This window comes from Sceloporus undulatus, chromosome 4 (assembly GCF_019175285.1).
Source record: "Sceloporus undulatus isolate JIND9_A2432 ecotype Alabama chromosome 4, SceUnd_v1.1, whole genome shotgun sequence".
Lineage (NCBI taxonomy): Eukaryota > Metazoa > Chordata > Lepidosauria > Squamata > Phrynosomatidae > Sceloporus > Sceloporus undulatus.
In genome coordinates this window covers 88,546,292-88,572,002 of record NC_056525.1, presented here as the reverse complement: position 1 = coordinate 88,572,002, position 25,711 = coordinate 88,546,292, and the positions used below count along the sequence as shown (strand labels likewise).

General features: G+C 38.7%; 1 protein-coding gene across 13 annotated transcripts in view; it reads left to right on the top strand.

The window, feature by feature from the left end:
- Positions 1–25,711, top strand: part of KANK4 (KN motif and ankyrin repeat domains 4) — a 68,632-nt gene that overhangs the window by 25,407 nt on the left and 17,514 nt on the right. For 2 of the 13 annotated variants that reach the window (XM_042461297.1, XM_042461305.1), the window contains exons 2-6: positions 6,527–6,611; positions 9,999–11,960; positions 16,875–16,986; positions 22,593–22,826; positions 24,463–24,550. In XM_042461297.1, the coding sequence (XP_042317231.1) occupies positions 6,596–6,611; positions 9,999–11,960; positions 16,875–16,986; positions 22,593–22,826; positions 24,463–24,550 (2,412 nt within the window). In that variant the 5' untranslated portion in view covers positions 6,527–6,595. Of the gene's footprint in view, positions 1–786; positions 817–965; positions 1,137–1,188; positions 1,489–1,860; positions 1,914–1,974; positions 2,175–2,195; positions 2,627–2,658; positions 6,028–6,526; positions 6,612–9,998; positions 11,961–16,874; positions 16,987–22,592; positions 22,827–24,462; positions 24,551–25,711 lie in introns of those variants that run through there. The other 11 variants (XM_042461302.1, XM_042461294.1, XM_042461296.1 and 8 more) reach the window with 11 other exon arrangements.

The following is a 25,711-nucleotide window of genomic DNA, read 5'->3' as shown; positions in this document are numbered from 1 at the left end:
TATTGAGAAAAATGTCCTCATTTCCTGATGCCCTTATGCAACTGATAGGCCATTTTGGTAAAATCTGACATGGTTCTTCTTATGTTCTTAGATCTTGTGAAATTAAGTGAATGAGGCAAATTGGTGGTTTGATAAAAAAAATTCATCTGGACCTACTGTCAGACAACTGAGAACAAGTAGAAGGGAAAGCCCCACCTGCTGCCAGAATGTTATCCCAAACAGAGATGCTGGGAGCTTCCTTCTCCGATTTGTTCAAAGTACTTTGGATTAGTATCCTAATGAAAAGCCTGCTAGATGGACCCATGTTAGAGCTGCAAGCTTTCTGGGGTAATTTAGGTTATCCAAAGCTAGCATGGTCAATGACCATGGGTTATGGAATTTGCAACATCTGGAGGGCCACAAATTTCCAGTGTTTGGTCTACAAAACAAATCAGGAAGCATTGTTCCATTTCTACCAGTAAAAATGAAAAATAATTTATCAAACAGCTAACTCAACTAAATGCTATCTTAAATCTAAATATTCATTTAGGCTGCAATCTTTATTAGCATGCTTCTTGGGATATAAAAACCAATGTATTGAAACCAATGTAACTTAAACGTGAGGAAATAAGTTTAGAGTCACCTCTCTGTTTCCCCCTGAATTATTTTGATGGAGCTGACACTACTGTATAGTTAATAATTGACAATTATTGACAGTGTTTTAAATAATCCTGTTTTTGATAAGACTCATGTGACCATACAGGATTCAGACATTTTCTTATGGCAGTTTATCACAAGTTTTCATTCTTTCCACTGGGAGTACAGAAGTAAAATACAGTAAGTGTAGAGAGAGTAATTAACCTTCTCCCCCTACAAGTATCCTTAAAAATGTCATGTTTTTAGCACGTCTGGACATGAACTGCACTTGCATCCTCTGTGCTATCTAAGTTATGTTTGCTTTTTAAGCAAGGTCACTAGTCAGCTGACCAAGCCTTTAGTAGTTGGGAAATCCAGGCTTTGCTTCTGATATAACTTGTCTTTTCAGGAGTCTTCTTGGAGCTTCCCAGAAAGAAAAACCCTGTCTTGGTTTTTTCTTTCCTTTTGATTTGGCTGCAGGGAGGATCTGAAGGTAACCTGGTAAAATGTGTCTCTTAACTGTAGGTTTTCACTCCAGTAATGAAATGCTAAATTAAATTACTGCAGTGCAGTCGGAAGTGATAGGCAGTAGCAGAAAGCCCGTTCCAATTGCCCTTAATGAGACTGCATTAACATGTCATCCATCTGGAAGGAAATTAGCTTTTTTTAATGCTTCTAATCCAAAACTCATTCCTTACAGTTCTCTGCAGCCATTGATCTTAGTGATCCTATGTGTGGCTACTCAGAAGTAACAATGCAATCTCATGGTTGGGTACTCAGAAGTAAATTCTTTTTCGTTTAATGGGTGATATTCCCAAGTAAATGGGCATAGGATTGCAACCATGTTAGTCATTGAAGTGAGTTTACTTGAAAGTAAGTGCCAGTCTTAATTCTGCATAAATGCACACAGGAATGTTCTGTAGGTTAGCATGGTGTTAACATTAATGATAAGAGTGATAGTAATAGTATTATAGTCAATAAAAATAAAAAGAAAGTTATACTTGTTCATAAAGATTATATTACTGTATATAGAGTTTTGTTTTAAATAGTGTCATTGCAAGCAAGGAATGAAGGGAAATAAAATATCTTTGGCTAAGTCCCTGTTTAATGGAAATACATTTGTTGTACTTTTATTATTGTACAGTATTCGTTTTCTGTGAATGTTCTTATTTTATTGAAAACTTTTATCCTTTAAAAGCAAAGGTGTTCTTTGTGCTCAGGTGATGTTTATACAGAGATTACAGTACAGTTTCATGGTATTCTTCCACTGAGATACCTACTATTTGGCAACTGTGCACGTAAGCTTTTTTATGCTCTTGGATATTTATGGATTCTAATAGCCCTGTTGAAAAAATGGCTGCTATGCAAGAGAAAGAAGCTTTGCTAAATCTTCTGAGTAATCATTGACTGTGATACAGGCTTATTCAAATGTTCTGGAAAAGCCAAAGCAAATATAAGGCTGGATCCAATTTGCAATTGGGCTGTCAGAGGCAGAGTTGCCTGTTTGCCATGTCAGACCTTCCAGCTTCCCAAACATTTGGGTGGTCCTGCTGACTTAGGTGTGCTGTGGTCTTGGGGGAAGAACTGGGGGGGGGGGGAACCCTTTTTTGGACCATAGCTCCCACTGCCCATGTCGATTGGGAAATTCTGGGAACTGCAGTTCAAAAGTCCCATGGCCACTACTTCTGTACCTGGTCTGCATTGCATGGTTCAACCTGGGAGAGCTGCCCCCATGGGAGAGGATCCACTGGTTTCTCCAGAGAAAGAGAATCCAGCGTTACAGCTAGTCTGGATCATGGGGCCAAACACCTGGGCCCTACAGGGCAGAGGGCTACCAATGATCACTCACAGAGTGGTGGGTGATGGAAGAACAACAGCAACAATCCTGGCTTCATCTCCTTGGCATGCCAAGCAGCCACTGGATCTGATCTTGACTGTCCCAGTATCCTTTCTGATTTTGAAATACATTTTATGGTCAGGAATCAATAAGATATGCATTCTGTGGTTACAGGTGCTCATTTTAGTAATTTTGCTTTTAAAAACTTGTTCTTTTCTAGGAAAAAATGTGTGCTTATTTCCCATAAACATTACAGATAGCAACTTTAGCAAGCCTGTATAGTATGCAATAGTAACTATTTTGACTTTTTCTATATGAGTTTAGGCAAAGCACGTATGCACGTGATTCCTGTTTGTTGGTCTTAGCTGCACATGGTCTCTTTTGGCATCAGTTAGTCTGTAGTTATTTTAAGTTAATTCATCCCCCATTTTGGATTTGCTGTTCTCTCTCACTTTGAAGAGCACATGCTATAGAACATCTCACTTGAATGTTTTATGAAACCTTTATTATTTTTAAGTCAACTTGCTTCACTAGTTTTGTCAAAGAAAACCAAAGGTGCATTACACTGTACATTGCCATTGCTAATATGGTATTGTTATCTTGAAATTGGTTGCCCAGAACATGTTTGTTGGAAAACACTCATTCAAAAACTTATGTCCTACTCTTCTAGTATTTACACACCACTTAGGACAGCTTAGAGCAGTTAACACTGACAATAAACACAAGGGAATGTAATAAAATATAAAATGTAGAATAGGTTAATTATGCGAATGGATTTGTTAATAACATTTATAAGCAGATGCCCTCTTGAGCATGAATGTCATGCCCAGACAATGAAAGACAGTCAAAGGGTGCATCTACACTGTAGGAATAATGCAGTTTGACACCACTTTAACTGCCAAGGCTCCATCCTACATAATCCTGGGATTTGTAGCTTGGTGAGTCACCAGCACTCTTTGGCAGGAAAGGCTAAAGACCTTGTAAAACTACAAATTCCAGGACTCCATAGGATGGAGCTACAGCACTTAAAGTGATGTCAAACTGCATCATTTCTACAGTATAAATGCATCCAAAGCCTGCTATATTCTTTTGATAGGCCCTGTGTGAGAGGTGGTGGTGTGGCCCTGGTTGCTGCTCACCTTCTGCTTGTATATACTAATTACTCTGCTTGTGAGATGAACTACGGTAGTATCTCTAACATCCCCAATAGTAAATGTGTTTAACTACAAGGAGCAGAAGCCAGCCCCATTTTATTTCTGTTGCCATTATGGTCCTTCCATAAGTAGAGCCTTTCCACTCATACAAAGCAGATCCTGGATCCAGTCCATAGGATAGTGTACTATTCAACACAATATGTTTCCTTTATGGAGTAATTACAAGTTTTGCTTAGGGCTAGACATATAGCAGAGAATTGTGTAAAGGAAAGGATAATGTATATACTTGACTATAAGTCAATCTCAAGTATAACCTGAGGATAAGTTTGGAAGCCAAAACTGTGGATTTTAATATGACCTGCATTGAGGGTAAAACTCAATGGGACATATAACTAAAGATGTAAAGGAAGAAGCAATAATAACAAAGAACTTACAAAATTATGACAACCATAACTGTGTGAGTTACATCAAAGACCTGCTGCCACCACTATTTTTCCACCCAGGTGTTCAAAAAGGGCAGAAGCAATGGAGAGAGTAGATGGAAGGGTGATACTTCTTTTAGATGTTCCTGGGACAGACTAAGCTCTTACCTTTTGCTCCTCTACTCAGAGGATGGTTCCTTTTTTAAATAAGCATTAAACTAGATTGACAAAAGGTTTTTTTTGGGTCAGGCATTTAACTAAAATTTCTAGATGTATACATGAGCATATATTGTGATTGGCATGCTTAACCATAGCTCATGCATGTCACTTGTGGCCAGATGGATTGACTCTTTTCTGTCACACCATACATTCCAGGATTGGGTAAAACCTATAAAATTATTTCAAGACTGAATTCACAAACTCCAGGATTAAGATCTCTTGAGGATCAGATTAGTATGCAATTAATATATATAAAACAGGGGTAGTTTCAGGAGGTGGCAACTAGCTATCTCAGTTTTTCCTATTAAGATTATTTGCTGCTTATGGGAGATACTCATAGAACCCCATATTCTTCCATTTTAGACTTTTTTAAAAAAAATTGCTTCACATTTTTTTGAAAACATCTTGAATACGAAAACATCAGCTTGGCCTTCATCTAACATTCTAGCCGTCTACATGGATATTTGTTAATTTATTTATTTTGAGTATTTGTCATGTATCTTCTGTTGCTATTTTCTAAACTTGAAAGGAGATGACCAAGGTGCTGAAACTCATTCCCAAAATAGGTCCAACACCTTGCTTAGTTCTTGTAAAGTTCAGACTACACCATGGAGCAGATCAGTTGTCTTACTAACAAGCAAGCCATCAATCGTGACCAAAATTTTCAATATCTGCAATCTTCTAAACACCTGCATACTGTTTAAGCTGGGTCCTGTTATAAACTTGGGGATTCATTCCACTTGTGACTGAAGCTGATATCTATTGCTAAACATTTCATGCTTCGGCTCATTTTAAGAAATCTTCTTGTTGCTGCCTTGCAAAGACTGTAACTTTGCAAAGGATAACTTCAAACAATTTAGCAATTTAATGGTACCCTACACTACTTTCATAGTTATGATGGCAGGAGTATCTACACTAATAGTGGAGGAAGCATATTTAATACTGTAGTTCAAGTGCTGGTTTGTGCTATGTTTTCTTCTCCATTCTATTTAAGTGACAGCAAAGTGGGTGGGAAGAGAGTGCATTTTAAGCCACACACCAGTAGTTTATAGTATTCAGGTGTGTTTGAAGTTTTTAAATTGCTGGAAAGTAACTGCTCTGGTTCCTTTGGAGGAATGGAAAGGCAATGAGTTATTTCTTATAAAAGTGAGTCTATAATGGCATCTCAATTTGCAGGGGTGCAGTGTCCCAGAACAATAACTGTAATTAATTACTTTTTGTTTTGAATCTGTTGTTTGAAACAAGTCTTCTCAAGCCACCTGCAGGAAACCAGCAATTATCCCCCCCCCCCAAAAAAAAACATGCCAGGAACAAATACCACATTTGTGCCCATTGGCTACTGTTGTTTCTTTTCTTCATGGAATCTCACCAGGGTCCAGCAACCAACAGCTCAGGAATGAGCACTGGTCTAAAACATTATTGTTATCAGAAGGATCGTAATAAGTTGTTTTGTCCAAAATTCCTCCTAAAGGTACCGAATGCAAGTCACAGAGAATTTCAGAGACAGTGCTTGTGATCCTGTTCAACACTGATCTCATGAGTATTCCTTCCTTCCTTCCTTCCTTCCTTCCTTCCTTCCTTCCTTCTTTCCTTTGCTCTATATAACATTTCATTCTGAGGCCAAGATCCTGTTGGATACAGGTTGAGCATAAAGTTCTACCATCATGTTCCCACTGCAAATCTGGGAGGGTGAAAGTTGCTCCCTTTCCTCTGATGGCACAGCAGGCTCAAGGCACTCAGACCCAATCCTCCAGCCAACCAGCAGCTGCTTGCATTGAAGGTATTGGGTCTGGTGCTCAAGCACTCTATGGTTGCCACTGTACATTTGGGAAAAAAGCTTTCCAAAGGAGATATTGGATACCTCATTGCACAATAACAACAGCAAGAATTAATTAGTCTTGTATAACCCATATTTATGCCGGCATAAATTAGCAAAAGGATTGTGGCATGAATTTCTTGCAATACTGTATGTTTTCCCTTAGCCATGAAAAATGATCTCACAGAGATATATATCCTCAGAGCAGGAGCTGTTACAGTTAGAAGATAAAACATTGATTTAAAACTTGCCAAGAAGTGCTTACTGGCTAAGGGTCTGAAGAAGAAGAATTTAATTCCATGCAGACAGAAATTGTCTAATAGCCGTGGTGTTAAAAAGCAGATATTTCTGGTGAAGTATGTAACTTGTACAGAAAAGACAAAATAGAGAAGCATTAGACTAGGGTCTTGAAACAGTCTCAATTTTGTACTGTTTAACTTTTATTTTGCTTATTTTTTTAAAGGTGAACTACGTTTCTTCAGGTGATGTTTCATTGATGGCTTGATATCTGGACTGGAAACAATTCTATAGGATGGAGACTACAGATGGTATGATCTAGAGACATTTTTCACTGTTAACCAAAATTTCTTTTGTAGTATTTACATTTAAGTTACATTTCTACTCAGATGGGATGCCCTCACTAAATGGTGGAGAAGGACTATTGCATGGTTCAAGTAGTGGCTCATGCTATGCCTTGTCTTACCACTTCATTTTTGTTGTGGATGTTGAGACCACAATGATGTTTGAAATAATGCAGCTTAACACCATTTTAACTGGCAGTTAAAATGGTATCAAGCTATATTATTTCTACAGTGTAGATGCACCCTAAATGGGTAGGTAGGAGTTGGAATAATAATGTAGATAATTTCCTTTAAACACAACTTTAACAAGTTCAGTTAATTTGTGGCTTAGGGGAGAACCGTTAGCAATATTCCTACTTTACCACTGGTCCTGGGAGACCAGACATATTTCAGTGATGGAATATATGCTTGGCAGGCATTTCTCTCTAAGAGGAGTGCAGATAACAGGGCTGGGAAATCTCTCTGCTGAAGAGAGCAGATGCCAGACAGAGTAGGCAGAACTCAGTGCTATGGATTTGTAGTGCCAATTCTGAACTAGAAATGATGACATCCACAATGTTGAATGCCCAAGAGAGCTTTTCTCCCATTATGTTTAGTTGCAAGAAAGGGTGTTTCTGTTTGTGGAATGGTAGGGACAAAGGGTCAAAGTCCCCTCACCATTACCATGGTCCTGACCTCACTCATGCCCCTTCCTCACACTGGTTAATTGTTTTTGTTTAAAAGCAACCACTTAAGGTCAAATGTCTTGAATGCCGTTACATCTAGTTTGGTCTTGATATAGTTTGTTGTTGTTTTGTGCCTTCAAGTCGCTTCTGACTTCCTGCAACCCTAAGGCAATGCTATTGTGGTGTTTTCTTGGCAAGATTTGTTCAGAGGGGACTTGCCAATACCTTCCCCTGAGGCTGAGAGCATATGACTTGTGTGTGTGTGTGTGTGTGTGTGTGAGAGAGAGAGAGAGAGAGAAAGATCCAATGAAAGCACTTTGTTGAACTTTTTTTGCTGCATGGATTTTTCTGTATGCTAGAAAGCCAATGCTGAAGAATATATTAGGAACCCTGAGCATCATTGTAAAAATTTAGTATGTATGCAAATCTTACAGCTTTTAAAGCAAAATTCTGATGCAGCCTGCCAGAAAAAAAAACCTATTATTTACATAATTATCAATTAGAATGATGATTTAGCAAATATTTCACAACTCACAGTGGTACTATGATAGGATTCAGTCCCAGAAAACAAGATTATACTTTTTCATATGCCTCTTCGGGACTAATTTTCTACAAGCTGACTCTACAGAGTGACAAATTGCCAACCATGCTCCCCCCCCCTCTTTCTGCTTTGCGCATGGAGGTTAACTGAACAGTGATTTAGTGAAACTGCCTTGCAGATGTGCCTGGAGCTGCAGCCAGCATTTCAGTAAAAAATTATGCACACAGAAGTAGGCTGATTTTTCAGCAGTAGCTCTCTGCTATTATAGCTTTGGGTGGGCAGGTAGGACAAGCCGGTAGCATCACCTCAGTGCAGTGTATTCAGCCCTCCTAGTTATTTCTTTTATATTATCCCTTTCCACTGAGGAGTGAAGAGCTACAAAATGACATCTTGATGTGACAACATACACTTTCTTTGCCTCAATCTTCTCACAAAAAGAGAAGGGTGCTCAACCTGAGGAAAATGGAGCAGAGGATACAATAGGGGAAATGCAGCACAGAATAGGTAAAGAGGTAGTACAGGAATACCTGGTTAATCTAAATGAATGTAGTTCTTTGGGACCAGATGAATTACATCCAAAGGTATTAAAAGAACTGGCAAATGTCATCTCAGAGCCATTGGCAATAATCTTTGAGTAGATGAAAAGAACGCTGGGTAGATGAAAGGAACGCTGTGGAAACTGCATATCTTGATTTCAGTAAGGCCTTCGACAAGACCCCCCATGACATTCTTGGAAAAAAGATAGCAAAATGTGGATTAGACAATGCAACTGTGAAATGGATTTGTAATTGGTTGACTAGCTGAACCCAAAGGGTGCTCAGCAATGGCTCCTCTTTATCCCGGAGAGAAGTGACCAGTGGGGTCCCACAGGGCTCTGTCCTGGGCCCAGTGCTATTCAACACCTTTAGCAATGACTTGGATGAAATAATAGGGGCCATGCTCATCAAATTTGCAGATGACACCAAATTAGGAGGAATAGCTAATACAGTGAACCCTTGTTATATGCTGGGGTTTGGTTCCAAGATCCCCTGTGTATAACAAAATCCATGTATCCTCAAGTCTCATTAAATATATTGACATAGCAAAATGGTGTCCCTTATAAAAAAATGGAAAATCAAGATTTGATATTTAAAATTTATACTTTTTTTGAACATTTTCAAACCGTGTATGCTTGAATCTGTGTATAAAAAATCCGTGTATAAGAAGGGCTGACTGTCCTCTAGAGGACAGGATCAAAATTCAAAATTACCTTAATAGATTAGAAAGCTGGGCCAAAACAAAACTATGATTCTATTATTCTAGTTATCCTATGCATAGTCAATTCCCAAAGAGAAGCGTGCATCAAGAAATATGCAAATGGAAACACTCTGTCCCTCTCTTCCCAGCCTGTCCTTAGTATGTCCTTATGGGAACATGCATAAACTAAAGAGTTGGGGCTGCTCAAGTAACTTGACCATTGGACCTCCAAGAAGGAGAGTGATGGGTGAACATATATATGGAAGGTACTGGCCTTTGATTCAGGCTGGGTAATGGTCAGCACAAAACTGGACCACTAGGCAGAATGAAAGCAATCACCTTGGGTGGAAAATGTTGGAGGGCAACAATAGGGATAGGTTGACTGGTCTTTCTGAGTTTCCTGGTCATTCTCCTCTCTGGGAGACAGAGCTATGTGTGCCAAATGGCCTACTCCCCTTAGACATAGTAGAGGATACTGCCCTATTGCCAGTATTTAAGCAAAAATCTGGTCAGCTTTGGTATATGGAATTTGGGAACAAAATGTCTTGGGATTACCCTGTGCCAGTCCTTACAGAAGGCCAGCCACAAATGGAAGAAGAAAGAAGGAGGGTTTTATTGAGACTGTTAATCCACTTCCAATAGTTGTCATATGCCAGGAATGTATATTTCCCTAAGCACTTCACTTATTGAATATTTTTAAATGAAGAATTGGATCTATAAATTTTATCTTGGGCCTGAATAGTTGCATGCATATTGTGTTGTTCCACATAAAAATCTAGTGGCTAAAGATTGCTCTTGGGGACATCTGAGAAGTCTAGACATGGATGACAGAGGATTTCTTAAGAATTTTTTAAAATTGTAGATTGTAATTCTGTCTATTTATCCCCTTCCCCCATTTTTTTTTCCTTTCAGGAGATGATTGTACATCAAAGGCGGAGGATAAAGATCCACCCCCTAGCCCTTACTCTGTTGAAACACCTTATGGCTTCCATTTAGATCTTGACTTTCTCAAATATGTAGATGACATTGAAAAAGGACATACCATCAAAAGGATTCCAATTCACAGGAAGACAAAGTACCCCAAATTCAGCACACTGCCTCGGAACTTCAGCCTTCCTGAAAATGGATCCAGGGCCTACTCATCATCTCAAAATAAGAGCTTCCTCAAACAGAGAAAATCTTCTTTGGGTGCAGGTGAAAGCACCTTCCCAGTCACACCTACTGACTCATCGCCTTATTCAGGCATCCCAAATGAGCCAAGCTACAGAAGAAAAGCACTCTTAATAGAGACTATCAGACAAGATCCTGTGAAGCTTGAAGAGGAGACTGGCAACTGTAGAGGGCGGCCTCAGCTTTTGAGGGCATCCAGTATGCCTGCCACACTTCCACCCAGCCAAAATTCAGAAGAAGAAACCCTGTTAACATTTCTTCCATCTTGTGATGCAAAAAGCTCAGAAATCAATATTAGTCCTGCAAAGGAATCATTGGAATTTGAGAGCTTCAAAGAAACTTCATTAACAGCTTCTGAAGGACCATGGACTATGAAACAGAAAATTAGTAAGATGGTCCTGGATAATGAAAGAGAGAAAGCTCAACTTATGCTAGATCAGAAACAAGCAGCAAAGGCAAGAATGCACCCTAGTGCTTCATGGGAAGGCCAGCTATTTGTATCTCAGGAATTACTTGTGGTTACTGAAAGTGGAGAAGAGGAATGTGATGCAGCAGAGATGAATACCTGTCTGCCACCAGTCCAGAGTGGATCAACCTCTTCCATGGCCTTAGAGTACAGCCTTGAAAACCAGATCCACGAAGAAATAGAACTCAGCATATGTGAAACTGTTCCAGAAGTATTAGAGGAGGATGAAGTTACCCATGCTGACACGAGACAAATTGAAGAAAATTTAAATCTTGAGCCTTTACCTTCTGAAGAACCTAGCAAGATAATAGCCTTAAGGCAGCATATTGCCATTTTGGAGGAACAGCTGAATAACAAAACTGAAGAACTTGAGCAGATCCGAGTAGTTTTGAAGCAGCAAGATAAAGAGATCAAAGCAAAAGAGAAGAGCATTGAAATGTTGGCAAGCTCCAAAGCAGAGTTGGAAGAGAAGCTCTGTGGGGAGAGTACCAAAGAAATACAGTCATCTACCCAGGCCAAAGATGTCCTTCAATACCACGATGCTGCTGTTAATACTGAGCTTGTACAGGAAAAGCTAGCTAAGGAGGCCTATGACAAAGGGATCAATGTGAGCATCACTGTGCCTATGGAATCTGTAGGGTGTGATGTCTGTGAGGTTGACAATAAGAATTCGCAAGTCAAGGAAATAGATAGAAACCTGTTCCATGTATCCCATAAGATGTCAAGCATTCCTGTCTGTGTTCAGGAGAAAGACAGTCCATCTTTTCAGAAACAGATAGAAACAGAACAGTGTAATGATTATTCCACTCTTGAACTAAGCTACAGGGAGCTGAAAATTGATGAACATGCTGATAATTACAACAGTCAGAAAGAAACATACATTGATGCCAGTAGTCAAGAAAATTCCTCAAGTGTTGGGACCATTAACTCAAAGGCAGAAAGAAATCAATGTATTTTTCAAGATTTTAAGCAAGAGGAAAGCCACCAAGAACCAAAGGATTCACCTGCAGACCCCTCTGTGGGCCAGTATGTAAAAAAAATCCAGGACCTTTTACAAGAGCAGTGGATGTGTCTAGAAAATGGGTATCCAGAACTAGCCAGTGCAATTAAACACCCTGCCTCAAAGCTCAGCTCCATCCAGAATCAACTTGTGAATTCCTTGAATTTACTGCTTTCGGCCTACTCAACACCAACGCCAAGAGACAAGGAGAATTCCAACACACAGTATCAACAGTTGGGTAAATAGTATTGGCAAAGCCAGCTTCCTTTCCCTTACACTCTGATGTTGTTCTGGAGTAACACCAGAATGAAGTAATCATGTTTGCCGCTTCAAAATAAAAATGTTATTTTAAAGGGAAACAAATATTCTTGTGACATTTCCATGTTATTGAAAAAGTGATACCAAGTCTAATATGTCAGTAAATACGAACATTTGCAGAGTGAAATGCTTTGTTATGTCACATAATGACTCTGCATCAAATAACACTTAAATGTCTGAGATGGTATTAATACAATCAGCTCTCCATGTCCACAGATTCTTTATCCACAGATTCAACTATTTGTGGCTTGAAAATATTCAAAAAACATATAAATTCCAAAAAGGAAAACTTCATTTTGCTATTTGTATAAGGAATACCATTTCACTATGCCATTGCATATGATAGAACTTGAGCATCCACAGATTTTGGTATCCACTGAGTATATTGGAATTAAATCTGAGCGATACCAAGAGCTCACTGTATTATTCCATTCACTTTGCTCTATGGCAACAATGGAATAAAAATTGAAATGTATGTCATTCTGCCTCAGTTGGCTGATATTAATGACATCAATTGTTTCTCCTAAGCTCCCTCTCTTGGAGGACAGTGCTAACTGTGCCATTTTGCCTACCTTGTGCCCCCCTAAGCTAGGTCTCTTTCACATTTATATTTGATACATTCCAGTATAACTGCCGTTGCAAAATTCTGTGGAATCCTGGAATCTGTAGTTTATGGAGAAGAATTTAGAATTCTCAGCCAAAGAGTTCTAGTACCCTACCAAGATACCATAGGATCAAGCCACAGCATTTAAAGTGGAATCATAGTGATGTAATTGTCTAGGAGCCCTGGTGGCGCAGTGGTTAAATGCCTGTACTGCAGCCACTCACTCAAAACCATAAGGTTGCGAGTTCAGTACCAGCAAAAGGGCTCAAGTTCAACTCAGGCTTGCATCCTTCCGTAGGTGGCTAAAATGAGTACCCAGATTGTTGGAGGCAATTAGCTTACAGTTGTAAACCGCTTAGATACTGTTAGTTCAGTATGAAGCGGTATATAAATGAAGCTGTTTGTTTTTTTGTTTTGGTTTTTTTTAGTGTGACAGGGGCTGCTGCCATACTGCAGAAACAAAGCAGCTTGACATCATTTTAACTTCCATGGTTCAAATTCGATGGAATTCTGGGATTTGTAGTTTGATCTTTGTGACAAAGAAGGTTTAATATCTCACAAATCTACAGATCCCAAAATCCCATCACCTTGGAGCGATGGAAATTAAAGTAGTATTAAACTGCTCTATTTCTGCAGTGTGGCAGCAGCCATGGCCTCTAGACTGCTTTGCTTGTAAGTGGTGGAGAACTGTATCATTTCCAGAGCTGAAGATTTAACTTTGATTCCTCTTGGCTTCTGTACATGGAATGGAGGGAGTTATCATCTTATCCTTTGCTTCAGAAGACAAAATATTTTGGGCTGGCTCTTCATAAGTGCCACTCACATTATCTGTTTCCCACTTCAATCTCTCATTATTTCTTCCTTCAGTCCCTCTTCATAGTAGGGGGACTTCTCTTCTCCTCAGCAGTCTTAGGTAACACTATGAATGCCACTGTTTTGATGCCAGAGGCCAACTGGCCATTTCACTGAAATGTAATCACTGAGTACAAAGATTTATACTTGTCACTATGGTTATGAAGTCCCAGTTTAACTAAGGCTGTGTTTCAGTTGTGAATTTAGGTGTTATGCCACTCAGATGTTCTTTTCCCTCAGGCTTCTAACATCAGGAACATACACTCCATATTGTACAAAATAAGTGCTTGAAAAAGTTAATTTTTGGACTACATCGACCAAAATCCCTTAATGTGGAAGTTGTAATAATTTCTCCCCCAACAAGCTCTGACCAAAACAAATACTGGTTAGTTATGATAAACTATCTGACATTGTAGAGTGTCTTAGTGCTGTCACTCCAAAAAAGTTAGGGGGAAAAGTACCTGACTAAGACAAATAATGACATGATACTACATCTTGTGTATGTCAGGGTCAGTTAATATTTTTCTGCACTGCAACACCTATATTTAGGGCATAGGACTGACTATGACCATTTTTAGCCTCCACATTGTTGAGATAACAGAATAGGTAGTGTCTGTTTCCCTCTTCTTTAGACTGAGAAATATCGTATAGTCAAGGTTTCTGACACTACCTGGGTCTAAATTGATCATTTATTTCCCCCTTTCTATGGACTTTATCACACGGGGGGCTTACGGTGAATAAATCACTATGGAAATGTCATAAATTATTTTAAAAGCGCGATCGGGGTTCACATGCCCATGTGCAACTTCCGTCAGTGAATCATCACAGATGTGTTCCCGCTCGCTTCTTCCATGAGCAAAGAGTCCTTGGAGCTGCCCTTTGGTAATAACGGTATCTTCCATTATGTGCTCCATGATGCTTTGGTCATGGAAGAAGCGAGTGGAGACACATCCATGATGATTCACTGACAGGAGAAGCATCCGGGCATGTGAACCCTGATTGTACTTTTTAAACGATTTATGACATTTGTATGGCCATTTATTCACGGTAAGCCCACTGTGTGATAAAGTTCTATGTTTTTCTCAGCCTTTGAAGATTTCCCAACATTCTGTAATAGTTCATAATGACGTCTTCATATCCTCCTGAGTTGAACAGTACTGATAAATAGGATCTTGTAGAATCTTGTGAGACTGCATGAAAAAAGTTGTAGCATAAGGTTTTGTAGACTTGGTCTACTTCTTCTTGCAGCTGGATCTTGCAATTTGCAACTGTACAATGGAGTCATGATGATTGTAAGAGGCAATGAAAGGCTATAACTGGTCCCCAACCTGTGCTCTTTAAGGGACTTTGGACTTCAGCTCCCAGAATCTTCAGCCATGTTGGCCAATAATCTGGGATTCTGGGAGCGGAAGTCCAAAATCCCTTAAAGAGCACAGTTTGGGGACCACTAGGCTATAATAATGTTAGATTTCTAATACTAAAACAAAATGGTTCACAAACACCAGATTTATAATTTTGAATTAGAATCAAATTTCAAATTTGAGTGGCAGATCTCAAGACAGGCCTTTTGTTTGTTGTTAATCGTTTTAAAATCAGATTCAGTGCTCTTTGGCCAACAGGACAGTAAGAAATTATGATGATAATTATTTAGGTGAGTTTGCTCAGTGTTTGTATATGCTTTCACTAATTATATATGTTCAAGAATCAATAGGAAAAGAATAGTGTAATCACAGTCAAAGTCACATGTGTATTGTAGCAAATGACTTGCATCTTGCTAGTAGACATGAGCTGTGGTGGACTTTGCCATGGTTTGAGTTAGATTTCACACTAGTTTATTCTGCTGAACCAGGGCTAGCCTAAGAAATTTTGCCACTAATGTTGAAAGAAAGCTGGCATTTCCCTCCGTTCCACATACAGATCTGATCAAATTGGCAGTTCAATCTTTCTTCAACTTTGACTGAAGGATTACATCTTTCTACGCACCTGTCCTTACGGCTGTCTACTCAATACTCTGCCCAGTGCCTGCTCCTTGTTACTTCCAAGAAATTCTGCAGTGCAGTGGTATTTCCAGAGCATGTCATATGAGAGTGCAGGTGCTAACTGGAGTTTATGGCTTCGACTAGCTGTCTCTTGGCCTGCTTACTCACTTGGGGACTTTCTCAGTTTTCTGGGAAAAGGTATTTATGGACCTGTCCATACTACACAATTATAGTATTATACATTTAGCCTCTGTATCCATGGATTCATGGCCTGAAAATAAAAAATAATATAAATTCCAAAAGCAAACCTTGATTTTGCTATTTTATATTAGGGACACAATTTCACTATGCCGTTGTATTTACTGGGACTTGAGCATCCACAGATTTTGGTATACACGGGTGGGTCTTGGAGCCAAACCCCAGCTGATACCAAGTGCCCACTGTATTCTGTTTTGTCTGCCATGACAACATTCTATATGAAATTCTGGGATTTGCAGTTGAGGAAGCGGCACCCGGAATTCTCAGCCAGAGAGCTATCCTGCTTCACCAAACTACAAATCCCAGGATACTTTAAGATGTAATCATAGCAGTTAAAGTGGAATCTTAGTGCTATAACTGTGCAGTATGAAAGAGACCTCGGTGATAACTCAGGCCTGGAAACATTGCTATTGTTATTTCAGGAGGATAGGAATGGTCAAGGAAAAACTCCTACAACCCTTCCAACATTTGTCATCCTAGAGATATTTGGTTCTGTTCCTAACCTATTACAACAGTATAATTGCTGAAGAATTTTTTTAATTAAATATGTCAAGAGCAAAACATACCTGCCATAGAAATTGCATGGATCTCATTATATGGGTCAGCATGACAAAGCTGTATAGGCTGAGTATCCTTATCTGTAATGCCTGGGACCACAGGTTTTCTGTATTTCAGATTTTTTTTATATATTTTGGAATGCCTGTACTTATGTATATGTACATAATAAGATGTAACCCAAGTCTAAATACGAAATTTGTTTATATTTTATATATGTCTTAGACACTAGCATGAAGGGAATTACAATATTTTAAATAATTTTGTGCATGAAACAAAATTTCTGTACACTAAACCATCAAGAAACAAAGGTGTTACTATCTCAGCCACCCATGAAAAAAGTTTTGGTTTTGTGAGTATTATGGATTTTAGAATTCCAGATAAGGGAGGCTCAAGCTCTATCACCATTTTTGCATGATAATTTTTCAAGTATGGGAGAAGACCCCAGTGAATTGCAATTACCCTTGAAATGCTAGATCAGAACAGTGTTAATGATCTGCAACTTTTAAAGAGTATATGATAACATTGCAGTAGGACAACTATGGTAACATTCTTGCTGATTCTTTGTTTCTAATATTTCTATCAGAAATCTCCCCAAGCACAAGTCTTAAATCTATTATGAAAAAGAAAGACACTGGTTACCATGCGGGAGGTAACGGCACCAAAAAGACCCTCCAGTTTGTTGGGGTAAATGGTGGGTAAGCATCAATTAAAGAGACAAAACTGCTTTTCATTTATAAAGCTACCATTATATTGAAGTCAAAAGGATAAGAAAACACTGTCATGTTACACATAGCCTCATTTATTCCTCTGACATTCTAATATTGGTGAAACTGCTATAATAGCATGTTAGGGAGCAATAGAGTACAAGTAATTAATAGAAATATTGAAGAATACAGTCCATAGACAATTATCAATGGACTTGAATGCTTGGTCTCCATACAAACTTCACAAAGGAACCTAGTCATCCTTCCATTGGATGAATAATAGTTTCTGGAACATGCATGGGCAGCTACACACACACCATGCAGTCATTGTATCTGATCTGCAGTTTGACATTTTCTTTCTATGTATTTCTACAAAGGGAGCCAAATATTTAGAAGGTTGATTTTTTTAAAATTTTCTTTTACAAAGACATTGGTTCCTAAATCCTTTACTTGTGTTTGTGTTTCATGCCTTCAAGTAATTTCTGACTTATGACAACCCTAAGGCGACCCGACCCTATCATGGGGTTTTCTTGGCAAGATTTGTTCAGAGGAGGTTTGCCATTACCTTCCCCTGAAGCTGAGAGAGTGTGACTTGCCCAAGGTCACCCAGTGGGTTTCATGGCTGAGCTGGGAATTAAATCCTGATATCCAGAGTCATAGTCCAATCTTCTCATGAACTCTTTACCGTAATTTTCTGTGCAAATTTGTGCAACAAACAGCATTAAACAACAACTGTCATGGCTGGTTTTACTATGAAGGGAATGTTTGTACAGGCGTACCTTGATTAACAAAGCCTCTGATAAAGAAGCTCCTTTTTGCAAAGTTTTTTCCTGCCTGCTAAGTTCCCCTTTCCTCTTCATCCTTTGTCCAGCTAAAATGTTTTTAGCAGCATCAGCATCTGGAAAATGGTGTTGGGGGGCTGGAAAAATACAGGTTCCTAGTGTCAGGCTACAGCAGTGAGTCTACAGAAAATTATGCAGTAAACAAAATTTAACCTGGGAACAGGTGGGCTTCTATTCTACCTGATCCTAGTGTTCTGTGTGTGCTTGCCTACAACAGGGAAGGCAAACAGCAGCTGCCTCCAGAATCTCTTACTGAGTGTGTGGAAAGCAAAACAGAGAGAAAAGTCATTTTAAATGAACAGCTCTGTGGGTCTGGCCACTGAAAATCACATGGAAAGTGGAGGCTGTGAAAGACGCCTTTTTGAAGAAGCATTCAAGTGGTCACTATGTTTATATTTATGTTTCTGTTTATTTTTGTAAGGCTTGCCTAAAATGACACGTTTCATTTCACAAAGACTTTGGATAAAAAGTTTGCTGAAGTGTGTTGGACCACTCTTCTTTCGTGTGGTATAGGAAGCTATCCTTTTCACGTTCTGGCAGTGGTGCCACTAGGGTTGGTGTTACCTGGTGCAGTAGCTCACGGTGTCACCCCCTCAATTGACCACACCAAATCATATAGAATCCATAGTAATGTTTTTGTACTAATGTTACTAAAAAATTCATTCCCATATATCAGTGATAATAGTTGTGACATAAACAACTAGCAAAATTAAAATTATACCTTTAAATTATATCATATGCACAGCCTAAATATATTTACATGTACATAGTTTCATGTGATAAAAATAAAAAAATGATAAAATGTGATGTCTTTTAAAAAGAATTTTAAAATTAGTTTTTTTTAAAAAATTAAATCAAAATTTTAATTTTTGAAAACTTGAGACCTCTCCTTTCTTCTGCCACTGAGCCTTGCCCCACTCACACAATTTTTTCCATTGAGCACCATCATTTTAAAGGGATGCAAATGGAAGCCACAGCCCTTTTCTGCCAAAAGGGAGATGTTTAAGGAGCAATGGTGTCACATCCTGGATGTCACCCGGTGTGTCCTGCACCCCACATATGCCTAGTGATGCCCCTAACCTTCAGTACCAAATTTTTCATTAAAGAAGTGCACCAGGAAGTAAGAAAGAAGCTAGGAACACATCAGCTTTGTTAACTGAGTTATACTGTACTCCTTAGGTTTAGCCTCCCTAGTTTCTAGGGCATCTTGAGAATCTAGGCCAGAAAACAAGCTGTTGAACTTCTCATGTTCATCTGTCTCCTTCTTTATTTGTATGGTTCATTTTCCCCCAGCCCAAGGGGTGGGGCCACTATGTCCCTCCATTTGATTTGGATTACATTTCTCATAATCTCTTACCATTGGTGATGCTGGGTGGGGCTGATGGACTTGCTGCCAGTATATTTAGAAGGCCAGAAGGTCTGCCTGCTCTTCTATCTCCAAATTCAAATAGACTTATTACTTACCTTCTGATGGTTGTTGGTAAACTCACAGAGAAGGGACAAAAAGCACTGTAATTCTAACACACATTGGATAATCTTACTGACACTTGCAGCTAATTCAAAAATGAAACAGTAGTACCAGAGAGTACTAGTTGTAGTCACCTTGTGAGCATATGTCTGGCTAACAGGAGGCAAATGGTAACCTGTTTCTCTGCAGATGGGCTCAAGACTTTTCAACAATATAATATTTTGGGGGTATTTTCCCCTTGAAAAGTTCAGTCTAATCTTTAATATTTCTGTCCAAAGTAAGATGACTAGGAGGATACTGGAAGCATTTGCTCCCCTTTTCAGCTAACCAGTGTACCATTATGTACAAACCCAAGCAAAAGTTAGTTGCCATTTCCTCAAACACTCAAACATCACACTGATGAGCTTGGCTTATAAGAGTAAACCATAGTTAACACGAAGTGCAAGTTTAAATATAATGACAAAATTGTGGTGCATTGAAAGTGGAAGAAAACCCTGTCTTCTTATAGCTGTTCTGGAGTAGGGGAGGGTGAGTGTATAAGCTTAAGGCTCATGTATGTAACAATAAACAAGACTGTAGTTTTAACCATGGTTTAAGTGTTACTTGTCAGCTGGAGTGTTGGGAAGCTTCAAGAGAGTTGGGAAGGGTAATATCTGCAGAATGCTGGGTAAGCCATTGTTAGGAATGAGTGCAGTATATGAGTAAAGGACTTGGGATCACAGTATCCTCATCAAACAGCTTCAGTAGTTACCTACTGCATGTATCTAACCAAGTGATTTGTAAGATTTTTATCACTATTAATTGGGTCCCAGAGCATGTGTGGGAACTTCCGTTCAACCTACTATCTGAACTCTCCCATTATCACAAGAATAACATCTCGAGTTTGTGGAAATAATTCAAATTACTTCTGGTGAATTAGGTCCATACCCAATGAAGCACAAATAAGTATCTCAGACAGTTGAATTATTGACTAGGTTCAAAGTCAGATAAATTAGATATCTAATCCAGATTTGTCCAGAAGTCAGATTTGGATTGGTAAAAGTAGCTGAGTATTGTTTAAAGCGTACAATAACCTGCACCAATCTCACTTATTTTATTAATACCACAACTGCTTCTGTCCATGAGGTTTGTTCTTTTTTATGTCATGTCCAAAACAAATTGGGTTGGATACTGAGAGACAATGTATTTCATTAACCTTGCATCTTAATGTACTAGTCTCTCTCTCTCTTTTAAAGCTTCAAGAGTTTGGCTCCTTACGGCAATATTAAGAAAAAGAGAAGGGGTGGGACAGCATAAGTAAACATTTATGTCTGCATGAAGCAGTACATGTACACTGATTGCTTTTAGACCCTTGTTCCAGTCAGTTCAACACCAGCTAATGTAAACAACAAACAAAATACAGTGGTGCCTCAGGATACGAAATGATCGGGTTACGAAATTTCCGGGATACGAAAAAGTTGGATTGGCAAAAACTGTTTCGGGTTACGAAATATTTTTCGGGTTACGAAATTCATTTTGGCGCGAAATTCAAATGCTGCAAAGTGCAGCTATAGGCTTTCCAGTGCTAACGGAAAAGTGTTTCGGGTTACGAAATTTTTGGGTTATGAAAGGAATGGCGGAATGAATTAATTTCGTAACCCGAGGCACCACTGTACATCATCCTGTTCTTTTACAAAGTTAATTTGCAAAATTAGAATTACTGATCCATTAACCTATGTGGCCTTTTAAACTTTACTGGTGTCTTATGTGCAATAACAATTTTAACAATAGGCTACTAGAAAAAAAAACTAACCAAAAATGTACAGCATAATTCAAATAAGAGATTTCTGAGGAGAATCTTTAAAAATAATCGATTTTGCATACTGGTTTGGTAAATGATTACTTAATTTGGTATTTTGGTTTTAATATACTGCATTAATATTTCTAGACAGAGTTCAGTTCTGAATGATGAAAATTTCAGGAGGTTGAATTTGATTTTAAAAGCAACACAATTGCTGGTACTATTTATTATGCCCACAGCCCCACCCCAGTCTACTTAACTAGCAGAATAGCCTGGAGTCCAAGCAGTCCTGGTTACAATAGCCATGCAATCATCTCTGACATTAAAAGGCTAAGATGGTTCTGGTTGAAGATGTCTGAGAGCAGCTTCTCTGGGAAAAATATGGATGTGCTGGCTGGTTGCTACAACATTGTTGAACATTGTAGCATGGCCACTGGACCATGCAGAGTCTGGATTTCAAACATGCCTGAGGTTAACAGGAGCCAAAGGAGCTGGGAAGCCATGAGTATAGCAAGTTAGTGGATCTGTAATCACATTGTCAAAGCAAAAAAAGGAAAGGAAAGGAAAGGAAAAAAAAAGGTTGCATTCAAATATAATCTGCTTAATTGGCTTCTGATTTAAATGAAAGCACTAAAAGGTGTTTCAGGTACAAATAATAGAATATGTACAGGTATGTAGTAATATTGATGCTTTGGTATTAGTGCCTTGCAGCAAAACAGATGTTAGTGACCTGGCCATAGGTATCCAGCTAGAATTGTATATAAGCATCTTCTCTTGGAGGCCGTGGTCACTAGAAGACTTGTGTTCCCATTTTTGGAACTGCTGTATGCCACCAATAGAAACACAGAAAGTTCTTGTACAAAGAATAACACCAGTGGTCTATCTAGCTCAGTATTATTCACACTTCCTGGCAGCAGCTTTGAAGGTAGACATCTTTTCTAGCACTATTGGAGATGGTAGGGCTTGAATGTGGGAGCTTCCAAATATAAACTATATGTTCTGCCAGTGAGCTACAGTCCTTCCCTGGAATAACCTCCATGAGGAAAAGTACTGGAAACTATTCTGAATGAGTTCCAGCTGATCTTTGGCAGTCGGATACCAAGGAAACTAGAAGTAGCCAATGGCTCTGTTGTTTCAGGGTAATGAATCCACTGGGTTTTATGGGAACCACCCTATCTTACATACGAACTATCCAAAGTGCTGAAAACTATTAACAAAATAGGGTCAGCATTTTCAATCACTCTCATAAGATTTACCATATCAAAGTAATGGAGCATCAATTGCTCTCTGAAACATTGTATTGTACATTAAAAAAAAATATGAAGAGGCTATTTGTAAGAGTTCAGTATCTTTCCTTGCACTCTAAGGAATTAAAAAATGAATCATCTGCGGGTTCTGTAGGCCTTGAATTTAAAAATGAAGTATGTGGTTAAAACCATAAGTTTTGTTTCTAACTGTAATGGCTGGATGAAAGGAATACTGAATAATGCCTGGTGTCTTCACTCAGTTATGAAACAACATCCAGTGAAGATTCAAGTTGTGAAGAGACCTCCTCTGAAGGGAATTCAGATAGTGAGACAGAGAGAAAGTATGGCAATGAAGAGCATAGACAGCAGGATGATGGCAATGAAGATGACAAAAGAACACCTGGAACTTCTCAGTTTGCAAGGCAAGATGATACTGGTGCAGAAGAACTGGAGGGACCCCTCAGAGGAAGCGTGCAAACACACAAGGCAGAAAGGTAACTAAGGCTCTGAATGAACATGTAAAATTTGTACAGAAAAGGTTTTTGTTCTGTCTTGCCTTCAGATTGAGTAATATATGTTGAGAGAAATAATAATATAATGTAGTGTATGTTTCGGCAGGCCTAGGATGGCTGATTGCTCAAGGTGGGGAGAGCCGTTCAGAATGTACTCTACTGTTTGTGCTCTTTTAACATCGCTTCCTCTTAGCTGCTCTCAATTCTATTGATAATTTTTATTTTTTTAATAAAATTATTTTAAAAATAATATCAGTATGACATGAATTTTACAGCTGTATCTGTTTAAACCTCTGTAAATTGCTTGAGTTCTAGGCTGGAAACAGGTGGACTATAAATATAATTAAGATGATGAATTAGAATGAACACACACACACACACACACACGGGGATCCATTCCAGACCTCTCTGCAAAAATGGAACTCACCTATGTTCAAGTCTCATTGGCTTGAATGACGGTGCGTGCCTGTGGGGGCATGCCTCATTTTGTCCCCCTCAGTTTGCCATCTGCCAACGGTCAAGGAATGCGAATTTCAAGTCCACGAAAACAGAGGGGCGACTGCATATGAATTACATCTGCACGTAAATGTTGGAACAGTTAGGATTATTATTAGCTACTCTATTTAGTTTTCCATGCTGATTTGTGCATTTCATGCAGGAACAAATTTAACTCCTTGGATTTCTTGATAACTAAAGCAAATGATACATATTACATACCGCTTTTTAATAGAATTTGACTGAACTTTGGATTAGTATGTTGCATGATTGCTTGACAAAATATATTGGACAAAAACATATTGTACATTTATCAAAGTTGGCAACAAACCAAGATAAGGGAAAACAACATCCCTGTTAAAGCCTTGTGCTCTTCTGTGGCCCACTCATTCTTTGGGTAAGATTTTCATGTACTGGATGTGACCATTAAGGCATGCTCTATTCAAAACTAAGACTTGTCCACATTGTGCACTAGAAACCATGGCCACAATAGAACATGAAGTAGATTTAAGGCTAGCAAGAATGAACTTAACCGATGTTGTGCTGTGACCAATGCCTTTATGTAATATGTTCTTTGTAAGGGGGTGGGCAATATAGCCTTCCCAACCCATTTTGGCAGCTCCCAGATATTTCCCACTTGGGAAAAAATATTTTTGTCAAAATGAGAAATGCATCTCCTGGAAGCCTTCAAGAAAAGTGATTTTTCTTTAAAGCAAGACACTTGTTTTAATGTGAAGGTATGTTTGAAGGCTTTTCTGGTGTTTCTATAGATCCAGAAATCAACTTCTAGTAAGTTTTGCTTCTGGAAAAGAAATGTTGCCAAAACCCACATATTTTGGGAGAAAATGTAGCTCACACTTGATCCTTGGTCACAACTGGCACCCACATCCACAAAAATGGCCCACATTTACTTTGTATGGAAGTGTGCAACCTGTTGGCCTCTACATACAAACTGTATTGCCTATGCTCTGCATTGAATCTTTTCAGTATGGCCTGGCTGTAGCTTACCTGCCTGAAGAATGGTTTTTCACTAGTAGTGGGACATGACTTAATTCTCCACAATCACCAGCCGCAATTTCATATTTCTTACAGTAAATTGACAGAGATGTTTTTCCATTTTCAGATTTAAACCCTCTGCAGATTTTCTGAAAGGTTGCCAGATCTTAAGCAAACACCTGCCAGAAATAAGAAACACAAAGGACAAATTACTGGTATGTATTTTTTCAAATTGCATTTTAACCATTTCTTTCTTTGAGTTTCATGTTTTAAAAAATCCTATAAAATGATTATTTGTGAAATAAAGGAATCCTGTTGCACCTATGAGACTAACTGAGAAAAATAATTTTCTAGCATAAGCATACTTCATGAGCTGCAAACCTTATGCTTGAACATTCCTTTTCTCAGTGTCAAAGGCACTATAGTTCTTTTATATTTCTATATGCTGAAATAGACTAAGGCCTCATTCCTACTACTTTTTAAACTGGATCACATTTCAGTTTGAACCAGTTCAAATGACCCTGGTTTCCACTTAAATTGATTTTTTTCTGCGTCTTTTTCAATAAATCGATTCCACGCAAGTGTGAGCCAGATGCGGATCAGAATCGATTTAAATTTGCCCTTCAGCTGGCTGGAATGGGTCCATTTTGAATCGATTCATGCATGAATGTGAATCAGAAGTGGATTATTTTAGAGGGAAAAAATGCAATTGAGGCAAATGTAGGGGGAACCACACTCCGCTGTCGACTCAATCCATCGATTCACATCACACATCGATTTATCTGTAGGTGGGAATGTGGCCTAACACAACTGTGTGTGTCATTGGATACTACTATTATTTGTGAAATAGCTCTTATGGCTTACAGGCAGTAATGGTTTATGGACATGTTATGGTTAACTTCAAACCTATTTGCAAAATCAAAATTAATTAAATTCTGTCCTAGATACATAGTTTCACTCAGATATCTTATTAATTTGTGGGGGATCAATAATTTTTTAAAAACTCTTTTATGTTTTCCATTTTAATTTTTTTTAAAATTTCAGGTTAGGACATACAGAAGAACATCCAAAAACAACAGGAATACATTAGAAGAGCAAATAATTTTTATAGTTTTATATATACCAGGAGCAGAGAACTTATGGTCCTCCAGTGGTTGGTGGAATGCAGGTCCCATTGTCACCCAACACTGACTATACTGGCTTGGACTGATGTGAGCTGCAGGCTAGCACTGTCAGGAAGGGCAGAAGTTGTCCACATCAAGGTTATAGAGAGTGTAATGAGAAACTAATGGATTGATTCATGGCTTCTGCTTACTGGAAAGCTTGCTGACTGGTAAGGCTGTATATAATAAAGACTGAGGTACTGCATCAGCAGA